Consider the following 14,949-nt stretch of genomic DNA (forward strand, 5'->3'; position numbering starts at 1 on the left):
GTAAAAATGTCATGGATATACTGGGCAAATGTTACATTTTAAAATGGAATTGTTTCTGTAACAATATGAATATCTGATACTACTGATTGAAACAGTGGATCAGAAATAGATTGTTGGAAGGGTTTTTAGCAAAAACAGCAATCCCAACTTTTATAATAACTGAGAATGGTAGTTGACAGTCTCTCCAATACAACTCTCTCCTTCAACATTACACTTTTAATATGGGGTATTATGGAATAATCATAGAATTGTAGAATCACAGAATCCTTAGAGTCGGAAGGGACTTCTAAAAGTCATCTAGTTCAGCTCCCCTTCAATAAACAGGGCATCCACAGCTAGATCAGGTTGCTCAGAGCCTCATCCAGCCTGGTCTTGAATATCTCCAGGGTTGGGACATCCACCACATCCCTGGGCAACCAGGGTCAGTCCCTCACCACCTTTATTGTAAAAGTCTTTTTTCCTTATATCCAACCTATCCAACCTCTTTCAGTTTGAAACCATTTCCCCTTGTCCTATCACCACAGACCCTGCTAAAAAGTCTGTCCCCTTTTTTCCTGTAGGTCACCTTTTGATACTGAAAGGCCATTCTCAGGTCTCCCTGGAGTCTTCTCTTCTCCATGCTGAACAGCCCTAGCTCTTTCAGCCTGTCCTCGTAGAAGAGGTGTTCCATCCCTTGGAGCATCTTTATAGCCCACCTCTGGACATGCTCCAACAGGTCTACGTCTCTCCTGTACTGAAAACTCCACATCTGGCCACAGTACTCCAGGCGAGGAGTCACCAGAGCAGAGTAGAGGGGCAAGATCATCTCTCCCTTGACCTGTTGGCCATGCTTATTTTGATGCAGCCCAGGATATAGTTGGTTTTCTGGGCTACAAGAGCATGTTGCTGGCTCTTGTCCAGCTTGCCATCCACCAGTACCACCAGTTCCTTTTCAGCAGGGCAGTGCTCAATCCTTTTGTCCCCTAGCTTTTATTGGTAGTGGATGTTGTCTCAACCCAGGTGCAAGACCTCATACTTCAATTTGTTGAATCTCATGAGGCTCTCCTGGGCCCACTGCTCAAACATGTCTAGGTCCCTCTGGATGGCATTCCATTGCTGTGGCATGTCGACTGCACCCCACAGCTTGATGTCATCAGCAAACTTGCTGAGGGTGCAATTGACCCCACTGTATCCTTGATGGAGATACTGAAGAGTATTGGTACCAGCGCTGATGCCTGGAGGCCACCACTTGTCACAGATCTCCATCCAGATATTGAGCCATTGACCACCACTCTTTGGATTCGATCCTGAAGCCTGTTCTTCATCCACTGAACAGTTCACTCATCAAATTCATATCTTTCCAATTTGTAGAGAAGTATGTTGTAGGGTACTGTGTCAAAGGCCTCACTGAAGTCCGGATAAATGACATCAGTGGCTCTTTCCTTTTCCACTGATGCAGTTAAACATAATGTTTAATGTTTTTCTTCACATGGAAAACCATTATCTTGACACTACAGCTTTCTAGTGATAGCATGAAAATCCTCCAGTCTCCACTAGTACCTTGCTGATTTTATTCTCTTATCAGTAGACAGTGGAGTAACTCTTAAAGATAGAACTACTAAAGAAAAGCAGGAGAATATGACTTCCAGCAATAGAACTTCTCACGGTATTTCCATGGAAAACATTTACTTATCTTTTGTGTGAATGGAAATTTACATATGCTGATTTCTATCAGTACAGAACAACTTCTTTGACAAGCACAAATAAGTCTTTTCTCAGAGAATATTTTGAGAGTTATATCCAGTTCACTTCATAGTGATTTTCCTGAAATATTTTTCATTTTTATTTCTGAAGTGTTTATATAATTCTCATTGAATATTTAGATGTTAAGATAGATGCTTAATCATTTATACTGACTAATAAAGATAGAAAACAGTAGAAAAATTAAATAAAAATAAGAATAAATTTGCATTCTATGCACCTCTAGCAATCATTTTGTAGGAAATGAACATACACAGGTGAAGTTATTTAGTCTTTGAACAGTTGTCCAATTAGCAAATCAAAAGGCCTTGTGACCCTAACGTATGTTAGAAAATATCAGCCTTTTTCTGCTCAGTTTTTTTTTAGAGAAACTCAGCTTACAGTTAAGAATAAGGATATCATAATAGAGATGAAGCTTCATTAAAACAAACATATATGTTTCTGTTAGGACTGGTGTGGATTCCTAAACTTTGTCACTTACTTTCTGGATAATATTAGCAAGTTAGCTCACCTGCTTCTCTGCAAAACATAATTAATAGTGCTTTACACTTCTGCACAGAATTTTGAAATCTATTACTGAAAAAAACATAAGAATAACAGGACACAGTATATAAAAATAGCTCAAAATAAAGTACAATACACAATTTAATTTTACTGCATTTTGAACTGACCTCCTTCAGCTGAGCAGATGACCACAATTGGGCTGAAGGGACCGTCACCTTTGTTATTGTAAACACCAACTTTCACCTCAAAAGGAGTGAGAGGTGGAACACTTTCATCTCTATAGATAAACTTTGAGGCATCTGAAGATGTCACCATTTTTTCCTTCCAACCGCGTGTTCCATTCGGTCTGAATGCTACAATATATCCGAATCCTTCTCCATTCTGAAACTCTTCTGATACTGGCTAAAAAATAAAGTTCAGATAATGATTAGATCTGGTTTTGCTAATTTAGAAAGCAATCATTCAGACTATTACACTGTGTCAGGGTGGTGCCTTACAATCGCGTTATAGAATTCTAATTATCACACCTGAATACACAATTATTTCAAAATCAGAAGCCTGTAGGAGAGTTTCTTCACTGAATGGCTTATGGGCTCAGAAGGAGATTTCTTTTATACTTTACACTTTCTGATTAATGCTTTAATCATTGATATATTAATGAAATAGTTCCTTCAAGTGGTTTTGTTAGATGTTTAGACCAACATATTTTTGTAAGGGTTCCTATGATGTGATGTAAGTGACACTTATTACAATGGTACTTTCTTAGGTTTCTGTATCCAAATGGGATGTCGTTAGCAGTTTAATTCTGGTGTTCAATTAGAGGTTTAGGATATAATGTAACAAACCTAGTAGTCCTAACTCCCAAACAAAAAGTCTTGATGAAAAAAAATAAATCTAATTTGCTTTTCTTATTTCAGAGTATCTGTGAAATTAACCACTTAAATTGGGACATGCCTGCCATAAGCAGACAGTTGGGAAAGAGATTTATTTGTTGAGAGACTGAGCATTGCAAAAGCTGTATCTTAAGTGTCCAGTTCAAGAAATTGAATTTTTCATACTAACTTACCTCCTACATTTGTTATAAAGTCGAAAGACTGTGGTTGACATTAGACTATGCTTAACAGATGTCAGTATATTAGCCCTTGGGAAATGCCAAAAAGTGCCTAAAATTTCACATCTTGAAGTGCCCATCTTAGATTTGGATGAACATATAAATCAGAGCAGAGACATAGGAGACACAGAATTATCTTCAATACACTTTGTACTTGAATGCCTCGTCACTAGGTAACTCACTTGCAGAACCCATTTCCCCTATAGCTTTCTGAAACTGTGCACTACTTATCCAAGGAAAATACAAAATAAATAAATACATTGATAAGATCAAAGGTAGGGAAGGGAAGGGAAAAATAAGACAGACTTTGTAATCTAGTGAGTTGGAAAGGAGAAGCCTTGGAGTTCTTCACAGTATTTATGGATTTGACAGTAGATTGTCACTACAAAAAATCAAATCCCTCAAAGAACAGAAATACAAGAGAAGTAGCAGAACGTCTGGATGTAAGTGCAAATGCTAAGTACACTCTATGTGAATTGTGTGAATAAGTTGGGGCATTAAAACTTTATTTGAACCTTCTGAGTACAGTTCAGTGGCCTAAGAAGATTATTCTTTCCTAATTTCCAGAAACCCACACACCATCCCAATATCTCTTAAGATTTCAAAGTACATTTTGAATTCCTATTGCCTGAGTAAGTCCAATCAAGACTTTTTTGCATCTTGTGAAAGTGCAGGTTAGCCGTATTGGAGCCATGTTAACTGTGGCTGTGCCTTACAGAAATGCAGTCGCTAAACAAGAAAACACAGTAGTTTGTAGTGAGTTGTTGATACCACTCAGAGTATTATCCAGTGTAACAAGGTTAATTCTTATTTCTCACTGCATGAATTTGTGTTTTGCTCTTTCTATCATTTCTTGAAGAAATTGAGTGACAACCATTAGAATATCATAGAATCACAAAATTGAGTTGGAAGGGACTTACAAAGGTAATCTAATCCAAATTAGAAATGTTAGAAATCTTTCAAGCTATTAAAACGTATATAGGCTCACTTCATGATTTATGATTGACACACTCGAAATGCCATTTCATTATCTTAATTTGATTAATTACTTTATGCAGTTTAAGAGGTATGTGAAACAATAGTGTGCTGAAAGTATCAGCATTAGGAAGAACACAAAGTGATGATGGAAACAACGAGCTCATTATAAACATTGGAGAAGGACCGACATCTTTTGCCCTATTGGCAATTTGCATCCCTTAGCTGTAAAAGAAAGCTCCTCCTCTTGACACTTAGGGAACATCATAAACACACTTTACATGAATCCTACATGCTAATATATTATATAAAGGATTTCAATGAGGCCAGTTTCATCAGATATCATTCCAGACACCTGAGGTTTCATTAGGGATTTTGCATAGTCTCCCCTGTGAGGGTGCACTCAACATATACTACTGTTCATAGCCTGAAAATTGTAACCAAAATGAAATTAGTATTGTCTCACTTTAAGTAGTTGGTCAGAATCCTGTATTTCTCTTATGATCTGAATGACTCCTAAAGTAGCCAGGTTTCATCTTTCTTTTTGCATTGAAGCTCCCTATCTTTATTTGGTGGATTTTTTTTTTTTAATAATATAAAATAAATACATATATATATATTTTCTCTCAAACTCTTCTGATGAATCTAGAAGTTTTGAAAATACCATAAGAAAAGTTTCTACTCTACTGTGTTATTTATGATCAGCAGAGAAAACAACTTCACTCATCCAATTACCCATTGTCATGGTCATACATCTGTGTTGTACCTTGCATCACAAATTTCTTCTGAAAGTAAAAGTCTGCTTCAGGCCTTTAGATTTTATTTATACAAAATACTTCAAAAATGTATTTTTCCTTAATTTAAATGCAAATTTAAACATAGTTATGGGAGATTCTTTCTCTTCCTTTAGCTATTATTTAATCTATGTAGCATTCACTTATGATTAAAGAAAAAAAAATTCTACCTAAGAATCTAGAAGAAAAGACTAACGAATTAGGGCAACTTTGCAGTTGCCACTAAAGGAAGCAGATTCACTGCAGTATCCTCAAACCACATTAAAGTGCAATTTAATTTAGAATCTTTAGAATGAACATTATTTTGTGTTTACATCTTGTCAATATTTACTGTAAGGAAACCCCAGTACAGTACTGTTTCTTTGTTCCCAAAGAAGTAAACATAAAACAAGATCTTTAAACAGAAGACTCCCTTACCTCCCATGCTATTACTAATTCATGACGTCTTCCACTTCTGCCACTTACATTAGCTGGAGGTGTCTTTGGAACTGTGAAGGAAAAGGAAAAAAATCAGACTGTCCAAGTTATTGAAGTTTTCTCTATAGTAATAAATTGCTGCAGAAGACATGAGGCTGTTAAATCAGAACAGAAAAACATAGAACACTGTGGTAAAGTAATTTTGCCCATTTCATTTCACGGAATTCCACAGTCAATGGAGTGATTATAAATATGAACAAAACATAAACTGAGAAGAAAAGATATACTGAAATAAAAAGTCGCTTAAGCGCTGTTTCTTCTGCAGGTTAGTCAAATTTTCAGTGTATATATAGAATCTGGGAGATAAAATTTGTCTTATTAGCCTTTGTACTTAAAAAAAAAAATTAAAAGATCAAATATCTGGGAACCTGTCACTTTTCAGAGTTCAGGTAAAATTTAGGAATTAATTAAGATATCTCTACTATGTCCCAGGTCTTCAGTGATTTAGAATGTTTTGTTTCTTTAAAAGATATATTATTAAGCCTTGTCAGTGAGCCAATTTTCAGATATTTTAGTTAGCTTCCTTAAACAGCCTTTATCATTTCTTTCAAAATACTGGAAATAACACAATTCATAGTTCTTTAAAAATTAAGGCAATTTAGAGGTTATCATAGTATTGGAAATCTTAGTTATTCTATTGGACTTATATATTTTTTTCTCTTATTTAGTATATCTAATGAAGCTCTAAAAATGATGAATGTCCTGAGTTTATTTACTGTGAGCATGTAGTGCTTGCACTCTTTATTTGATTAAATATGCCATAAGATATAATCTCCCTATTTTCTTCCTTGCAGTAGTAGATAGGGTATGGGTAGAAGTGTTAAGGCCTTATTGCATGCTATTGAGCTTATTCATTGAGTAACATGGTGCCTTTGAACAATACAAAGAAAAATAGATTCAAACGAATGTACACCACCCTCTATTTCCCATGTTGAACATTAACAAGTTCAGTGAATGTGCAGTTGTTACTAGATCCTGAAATTTCACATACTACTTCAGAATTCATCTGAAGTTTTTAACTATGATCTCCCCTGTAAAGAACATAAGTTCAGTTCTTTTTTATTTTTTTTCACATAACTAATGCAATCTCACAAAGTTTATGAATTGCTTCTGTTGTACACTGCTGGAAATGTGGTAAAAGTGAGAAACCAGTTACACATATGTTTCTAATATTGTTTTTTTTTTTTTTTTTTTTTTTTTTTTTCCCCCAGTTTGAGCAAGAACTCCAGGGGTTATCTCCAGTGAATGCAGAACTTTGAAGTGATCCATCCTTCCTAAGATAGCTGTCTAAGCAATGGCAAGGGCTTATTATTCTGATCGGAGACATGAACAACGTTAAACTAAAACTCAATCTTTCTGTATTTTAATCAAATTTTCCCTTTGGAAACAGTATTATACATCATTCAGTGGTGAAAATTTTCCCTCTGGCAAAATAATAATAACAATTTTAATGAAAAAGAATAAAAACTGTGCTTACTGGGATGATCATTTTATAGAAAAGATACAGAAAAATAATCTTATCAATTAAGCAGGATGTATAAACTATCATACCATCTCTAATAGAAAATTTTTAAACTATGTTTAGCATCCGTTTGCTCTTGCCTTTCTAAGATTTTTTGTTGTTGTTGTTATAAAGATGAACACAATGTTTATGTAGATGCCATATTATTAGTAAGAGAAAATGCTGTACTCCTTGAAGAAACTAACACGATGGACTTATTTAACGAATATTGTCCTCTGTCTAGAGTTTTCCCATTAAAAGTATTGCAGACTGAAGCCCTATTTAAATGAATAAATGTTAAAAGAATAAAACTGTCAAAACGATGGATTTCTTTTGCACCAAACTAAAATGTACATTCAAGCAGCAAAACTCTCAAATGAATAACCATTAAAAGAATAAATGTGTCAAAGGAATAAATTTCCTCTGCACTGCAGCAAAGCAGATTATTTACAGTTAGAGGAGAACATTTTGAAATCAGTGAAGAAAAGCATTAAAAGAACGCATTTATGCCAGACCCCGAGGTTGTCTATCATCAACCCCTTCAGAAACATCACTTTTATATCAGTCTTATATCTGAATTTTCTCACTCAGAAGCTGTTTACTGCCCTGCAATTAGTGACTTCTAAATCTTTACACTGTTAATTCTTGGCTGTGACACACATGGATAAACACTTGCACCAGAAAAACAGATGTGATTTCTGAACTTTGTTCCCAGACATAAAGTCCATACGCCTGCAGGACAACGCCATTGCAACCTTTGTTCTTAATGTCTATCACAAAACTGAGAAATTTAGCGTGGTGTCTTCTGAATAAATAAAACCGCAACTGATAACAAGCAGCTCTTTGCTGTGCTAATACATCTCGTTTAATAAGATAAAAGAATCATCATCATCAATCACAGAATCATAGAATTGCTAAGGTTGGAAAAGACCCACAGGATCATCCAGTCCAACCATCCACCCATCACCAATGGTTCTCGCTAAACCATGTCCCTCAACACAACGTCCAAACATGCCTTGAACACCACCAGGGTCAGTGACTCCACCACCTCTCTGGGTAGCTCATTCCAGTGCCTGAGCACCCTTCCAGACAAGTAGTATTTCCTAATGTCCAGCCTGAATCTTCCCTGGCGCAGCTTGAAGCCATTCCCTCTAGTCCTATCACTAGTCACGATGAGAGAAGAGGCCGACTCCCAGCTCACTACAACTTCTTTTCAGGTAGTTATAGAGAGCAATAAGGTCTCCCCTGAGCCTCCTCTTCTCTAGACTGAACAATGTCAGCTCCTTCAGCCACTCCTCATAAGGCCTACACTCCAGACCCCTCACCAGCTTTGTTGCCCTCCTCTGGACATGCTCCAGGGCCTCGATGTCTTTCTTACAGTGAGGGGTCCAAAACTGGACACAGTACTCAAGGTGCGGCCTCACCAGTGCTGAGTACAGGGGGATAATTACTTCCCTGTTTCTGCTGGCCACACTATTTCTGTTACAAGCCAATGCCATTGGCCTTCTTGGACACCTGGGCACACTGCTGGCTCATGTTCAGTCTAGTGTCAATCAACACCTCCAGGTCCATTTCCTCTACACAGTCTTCCAGCCACTCTGCCCCAAGCCTGTAGTGTTGCTTGGGGTTACTGTGGCCAAAGAGCAGGACCCGGCATTTGGTCTTGTTGAATCCCATCCCATTGGCTTCAGCCCAGCTATCCAGCCTATCCAGATCCCTCTGTAGGGCCTCACTACCCTCAGGCAGATCAACACTTCCGGCCAGCCTGGTGTTATCTGCAAACTTACTGAGGGTGCACTCAATGCTCTTATCCAGGTCATCAATAAAGATATTGAAGAGGACAGGCCCCAGCATTGAACCCTGGGGAACACCACTCGTGACAGGTCGTCAGCTAGATTTAATTCCATTCACCACCACTCTCTGGGCCCGGTCCTCCAGCCAGTTCCTTACCCAGCCAAGAGTGTACCTGTCCAAGCCACGGACTGCCAACTTCTGCAGGAGAATACACTGGGAGACAGTGTCAAAGGCTTTGCTGAAGTCCAGGTAGACTACATCAACAGCCTTTCCCTCATCCACCAGATGGGTCACTAGATCATAGTGTGACCCATCTGGAATGGCTTCAAGCTGCATCAGGGAAGATTCAGGCTGGACGTTAGGAAATACTACTTCTCTGAAAGGGTGCTCAGGCACTGGAATGGGCTGCCCAGAGAGGTGGTGGAGTCACCGACCCTGGTGGTGTTCAAAGAGCATTTGGATGTTGTATTGAGGGGCATGGTTTAGCGGGAACCATTAGTGAAGGGCGAATGGTTGGACTGGATGATCCTGTGGGTCTTTCCCAACCTTAGCGATTCTATGATTCTATGATTCTATGATAGAAGGAGATCAGGTTGGTCAAGCAGCACCTGCCCTTTGTGAACTCATGCTGGCTAGGCCTGATCCCCCAGTTGTCCTACACATACCGCAAGATCTCCCTCAAGACAATCTGCTCCATAATCTTCCCCTGCACTGACGTCAGGCTAACAGGCCTGTAGTTCTCCGGATCCTCCCTGCAGCCCTTATTGTAGATGGGAGTCACACTGGCAAGCCTCCAGTCTTCTGGGACCTCACCTGCCAACAAGGAGCGCTGATAGATGTTGGAAAGTGGTTCAGCTATCATCTCCACCAGTTCCCTCAGCACTCTCGGGTGAATCTCATCCGATCCCATGGACTTGTGGCAGTCCAATTGGAGTAGCAGGACTCTGACTGTTTCCTCCTGAATCATGGGGGGTTTAGGCTCCTCCCCAGCCAAGACTGCCAGATCAGAGAGTGGAGAAACCTGAGGATAACTGGTCTGACTTTTAAAGACTGACATAAAGAAGACATTCAGAACATCTGCCTTTTCCTTATCCTCAGTGGTCACATTCCCAGCCTCATCCAGTAAAGAGTGGAGATTCTCCCTTGTCCTCCTCTTACTGTTGATATACTTGTAAAAGAGTTTCTTGTTCCCTTTTTCCCCAGCGGCCAGGTTGAGTTCAAGCTGGGCTTTTGCCTGTCTGATTTTCTCTCTGCATATCTTAACAACTTCTTTGTATTCTTTCTGGGTTGCCCATCTCTTCTTCCACAGAAGTAGATTCTCTTTTTCTCCTGGAGCCTCAAGAATAGTTCCCTATTCATCCACACCGGTCTTCGTCTGCGCCGGCTCATTTTGCGGCTCAGGGGGACAGCCTGCTCCTGTGCCTTTAAGACTTCCTTCTTGAAGAGTGACCAGCCATCTTGTACCCCTTTACCCTCTAAGACTGAACCCCAGGGGACTCCCCCTACTAGTCTCCTGAACAATTCAAAGTCTGCCCTCTGGAAGTCCAAGGTAGCAGTTTTGCTGTTCCCCCTCCTGACTCCAGCAAGAATCGAGAACTCTACCATGTTGTGGTCACTCTGTCCAAGACAGCCCTGACCTCTACATCTCCCACCAGACCTTCTCTGTTTGTGAACAGCAGGTCTAACGGGGCAGCTCCTCTTGTAGGTTCTCTTACCAGCTGCATCAAGAAGCTGTCCTCCATACTTTCCAGAAACCTTCTAGAGTGCTTCTTCTGCGCTAAATTGTATTCCCAGCATATGTCGGGGAAGTTGAAGTCCCCCATGAGGACAAGGGCCGGCAATCACGCAGCTTCCGCCAGCTGCTCATAGAACACCTCATCTGTCTCTTCATCCTGGTTCGGTGGTCTATAACAGATGCCCACCAGGATGTCTGCCTTGTCAGCTCTTCCCCTGATCTTAACTCATAAGGATTCAACCTTATTATCCCCAGTCATAAGTTCAGTAACCTCAAAGCACTCTTTAACATAGAGAGCCATGCCACTGCCCCTCCTTCTTTGCCTATCCTTCCTGGAGAGTTTGTAGCCATCCATTGCAGCACTCCTTGGCTTAACACTGGTACTTAAGACCATCAAAAGTGACTATGCTTAGCTTGACTGTATGTCACCAATTACTTTAAAGCTTTCTCATTAGTCCCTGTGTTGATCACTTAGTATTGACATTTTCCCACTTTAGTCTTAAACAGTAAGATCTTTGGGAGTAAGTTAACTCTTCTTTTTCTTTTATTACCTCAGCTACTGTTGGGATTGAGAGCAAAACACACAAAATTTGTGTTTCTACATTGTTCCGGTGATGCAATGTTCTGAACATTTGGCAGACATGGTAACTAGATGTTGGTCATAGTAAATGTGACTGACAGTGTTTGTATGCTATCATCGACACTGAAGCCTTCACTTAAGTCAAGCAAACAAGAAAATGAAAACAATTTTGGCATAGTTTGAAGTGAATGAAAACAGCAGTATTTGTTTCTTACAGAATTGCCATTTTCATTGAAGTATTGTTGTATGCTGAAAATGGCAGTAAAATCCAACAGACTCGGATTCTCTCTATGTCCACTTGGATAACAAAAATAAACTTTAAATGTTTCCTTTAATAGCAGGCACAAGGAATGTAGACCTCATCCCCCTAAGAAAGCCTTTGTTAATATGAGTAAAATATAAATTAAAAAAAGTAAGGCTTACATACAAAGCCTATCAGAACTGGCCAATTGTTGTATACTTTGTGTGTATTTTATCATTACAAGTTATATAGATACGAAAAGTGGTGGTTTTTATAAAAGAAAAAAAGTATGCAGAGAATTGATATTGCTGAGGGTTTTGTGTAGGAGAGCAGAGGTTAAGTGCTAAAAATCTCTAGTAATGCCACCTATATATTATAAATTTGTGTTTAATTGTAAAGGTTACAGAAATTTTTGGAGTTAATAGATAATACTACAAATGTGAAATCATAACATTTGGGATGGAAAATAGCTTTCCTTCTAGTGCTCTACTGTTTTCGACATTTTGAAAACTGGTCTTTTCTTTGAGATGCTTGTATTAGGTTCTGTGTTCAGAATTTTAAACATTCCTCTCTCTTCACTCGGAACAGCTACTTAATTTTTGATTCCTTAACTGAAAAGTGCAGATTCTGGTAAAGATGGCTTCTTCAGAGATTTTATCTAGTCATTTTGGTCCAAAATATTGAAAATGATTCAATGCTTAGTGAAATATTTCAATTTGTTTTTAAAAGGTATAACCTGAATTCTTGTTCAGTTTTATTAAAAAAAAAAAGTGAAAACTGAAGAGAAAGGAGAATATTTTATTTCAAATTGTCAGTTTTATTTTTTAATTTATTTTTTAATTTTTTTTTTAGTTTTTATTAATGTTATTTCTAAATGCTAAAGGATACTAAGAAAATTTGGATTTTGTTTTAAGTTAGTCTTATTTTCCCCCTTTTTTTTACTTCAGTGGATGAACTGAAAATATTTTTATGTTGTTTGAGCTGTAGCTTCATTTTCTTCTAGAAAGGAAAATAAAGTAACACATTGAGCCCATAAAACATGAATGCATTTGAAAAATGGTTCATCTGCTTATAAGTATTCTGGTATTGTAAAGAAATTTTAAATAAATGTTGTCCCTGAATGAATAACTAATCATCTTAAAGTGTTTCTTTTGTTTGTTTTCCAATGAAATCTTGGGTGGCTTTTTAAAATTTTTTTGTGTGCTCTGATTATTATAAACAGGAACAACAGATTTTTCATTTTGTAATGTGTTTTAATTTTTGTGTAGAACAGAACTATTCAGCAGCCAAGGTTATAGTTGATTATAGCATTTTTGTAGAAAATTGTAGCTAGATTTAGTTCCTGTCATTCACCATTACAATCGGGATAGGTGAGATAGAAGGAAGGCAAAGAGAAGCAAGAGCCCAACCACTCCCATTTTTCAGAGTAAGAAATCATAATACCAGCTGCTCAAATTGACCGAAGCTTCTGATAAGAAACTGAGTCCAGATTTCCCAAGTCACAGCTCCATGTTTTAATCAAAATATCTTTCTTATTCTACTTGTGTCCTATATTCATGAAGATATATCCCATGTGGATTTTTAAAAACACTTTGTATAATTTCTGGAACATTTTGTCAAATAAAGCAAAAAGAAAAATAATGGTGATATTGCTACACTTTTGAGGAGTTGGATTATTAAACTTTAGTTTAGTCATCAAGAAAATGTGTGCTCAAGATACAGTTACTGTTACTATTTATTTATTTCAAAGCTATTTATATCTTTTAACATACTGATGCAGTTTGAAAGACTAGCTGTGGAAAAGGCATGGGGGTGGGGGGGTAAAAAAGTTTGTTGCCAGCTTGACAGAGCTTCCAAATATGAAGACCAAAGCAATAACATGCTTTTCTTCTCAATTGTTTTCCTTTTTATGCATACATACATATATGTATGTATCCTTCCATGCAAACTTGGGAAACAGAGAGATGTTAAGTGAAAACCCTTTCCATGTGTGAAAGACCAACCCACAAGTTCTTGCACAACCAGAAAAACATTTCACATCTCATCTGACCAGGAGTCAGATGTAAAATGTGCCAGCATCTCTGCAGCAGATGACCAACTGCATTCTTCTATTGGTAATACCCCACTGGTCTCAAGATCTGCATTTCTTACATTAACATTTTCCTCTGTATTTTTAGTACTTGTAATTTAAGAGGAGACAGGATTTAATTCTTTCCACTGATAGTCATGCATGGCTGCAGGATTCACTCTGAATATCCTCCAGATTATCACCCCCAGGTCTGAAATCTCAAATACTGTGGCATATATACCAGCTTTCCTGGTATGTTTTCTAACAGCACTTCTGTTTGGACTCTTTGTCAATAGGATGCATATTAATTTGGGCCTGCAATATTACATGTGAGTAGTCAGTTTCAAATATAAACATGAAGTCAACAATTATTGTCTACTTTATCTTCTTCATCTGTTTTTCCCTGTGGAGGCACATTTTCTGAAATGACATTTTCTGAAACGAACAAAAATGGTTATGATAATGGCAAAAGTGGAAACTTATTTTACACAGGTCTCTTAAAAAAAAAAAAAAAAAAAAAAAAAGGATCCAAAACCTGACCACCAGCAGCAATAAAAACCCCCTAACAAAAAAACAAGTCTAAAATGACAAATTTTCCTTGTGATAACACGAGGAAATATTAGCTGAGAATAAATGTGGCTTAATGAAATGTAAGGACTTATTAAAAATAAATCCTGTGCACAATCTGGTACTAATAGAGTGCATTATATTTTTTCCTCATAAAATCAAGTCTTCATGTCTGATCAGCAGGTTAAACTTTGATTCTACTCAATTTCCTTCTCTCTATGTTTCCCCATGAATAGATAATGTAATTGATGCTTTGCCCCCAGGCTTCAAATGCTTGACTGCCGTAGTGGAATGCCAGACATGTCTAAATTCATGTTACTGGCTCTTTTCACCTTGTGGACCTGTAAAATATGTATCAAGGCTACAAGTGACAGAAATGCATTAGCTGGCTATAAGTTAGATGTGCCAGAAAATTGCAGTATTATCAATTTCAATGAAAGTAGATATGAAAAGCAATCATGTTAACTAAATGTGAACTAAGTAACAAGATTAGGGTTTAATTAAAAAACTAAAGCAAGTGAAAACCTGTTTGTTATTCTAATGATTTCCTTACACCATCCCAAGCATTGCTTCCATGGGTATTTTTAGACTGGTATAAAATGTTGTTACTACCTTGGGGAAGAAGTGATAAAGTAAGTGAGGTGTGGGGAGAGAAAAAGGCTTTAGTCTCCAGCCAAATTAGCAGATGCCATTAGATTAAAGATGCTGATTTCCATTTAAGTATAAAATAATGGCAGCAGAATCACACATTTGCTACCTCTGCAGATTGCCAGTGCAGCTACCATTCACCTATGTGGATCACAGCTCTCCTCTGAGCATGAGTCACACTCACCTTCTCTGCTGGGATACTGATAGCTCTGGA

At 37.8% G+C, this 14,949-nt stretch overlaps 1 protein-coding gene across 9 annotated transcripts in view; it reads right to left on the bottom strand.

Moving 5' to 3' along the window:
- CNTN5 (contactin 5) overlaps positions 1-14,949 on the bottom strand; it is a 603,593-nt gene that overhangs the window by 22,845 nt on the left and 565,799 nt on the right. For all 9 annotated transcript variants that reach the window (XM_015279880.4, XM_015279870.4, XM_040707026.2 and 6 more), the window contains 2 exon segments: positions 5,542-5,612; positions 2,412-2,646 (listed from right to left, as the gene is read on the bottom strand). In XM_015279880.4, the coding sequence (XP_015135366.2) occupies positions 2,412-2,646; positions 5,542-5,612 (306 nt within the window).

Source organism: Gallus gallus, chromosome 1 (genome assembly GCF_016699485.2).
Source record: "Gallus gallus isolate bGalGal1 chromosome 1, bGalGal1.mat.broiler.GRCg7b, whole genome shotgun sequence".
Taxonomy (NCBI): domain Eukaryota; kingdom Metazoa; phylum Chordata; class Aves; order Galliformes; family Phasianidae; genus Gallus; species Gallus gallus.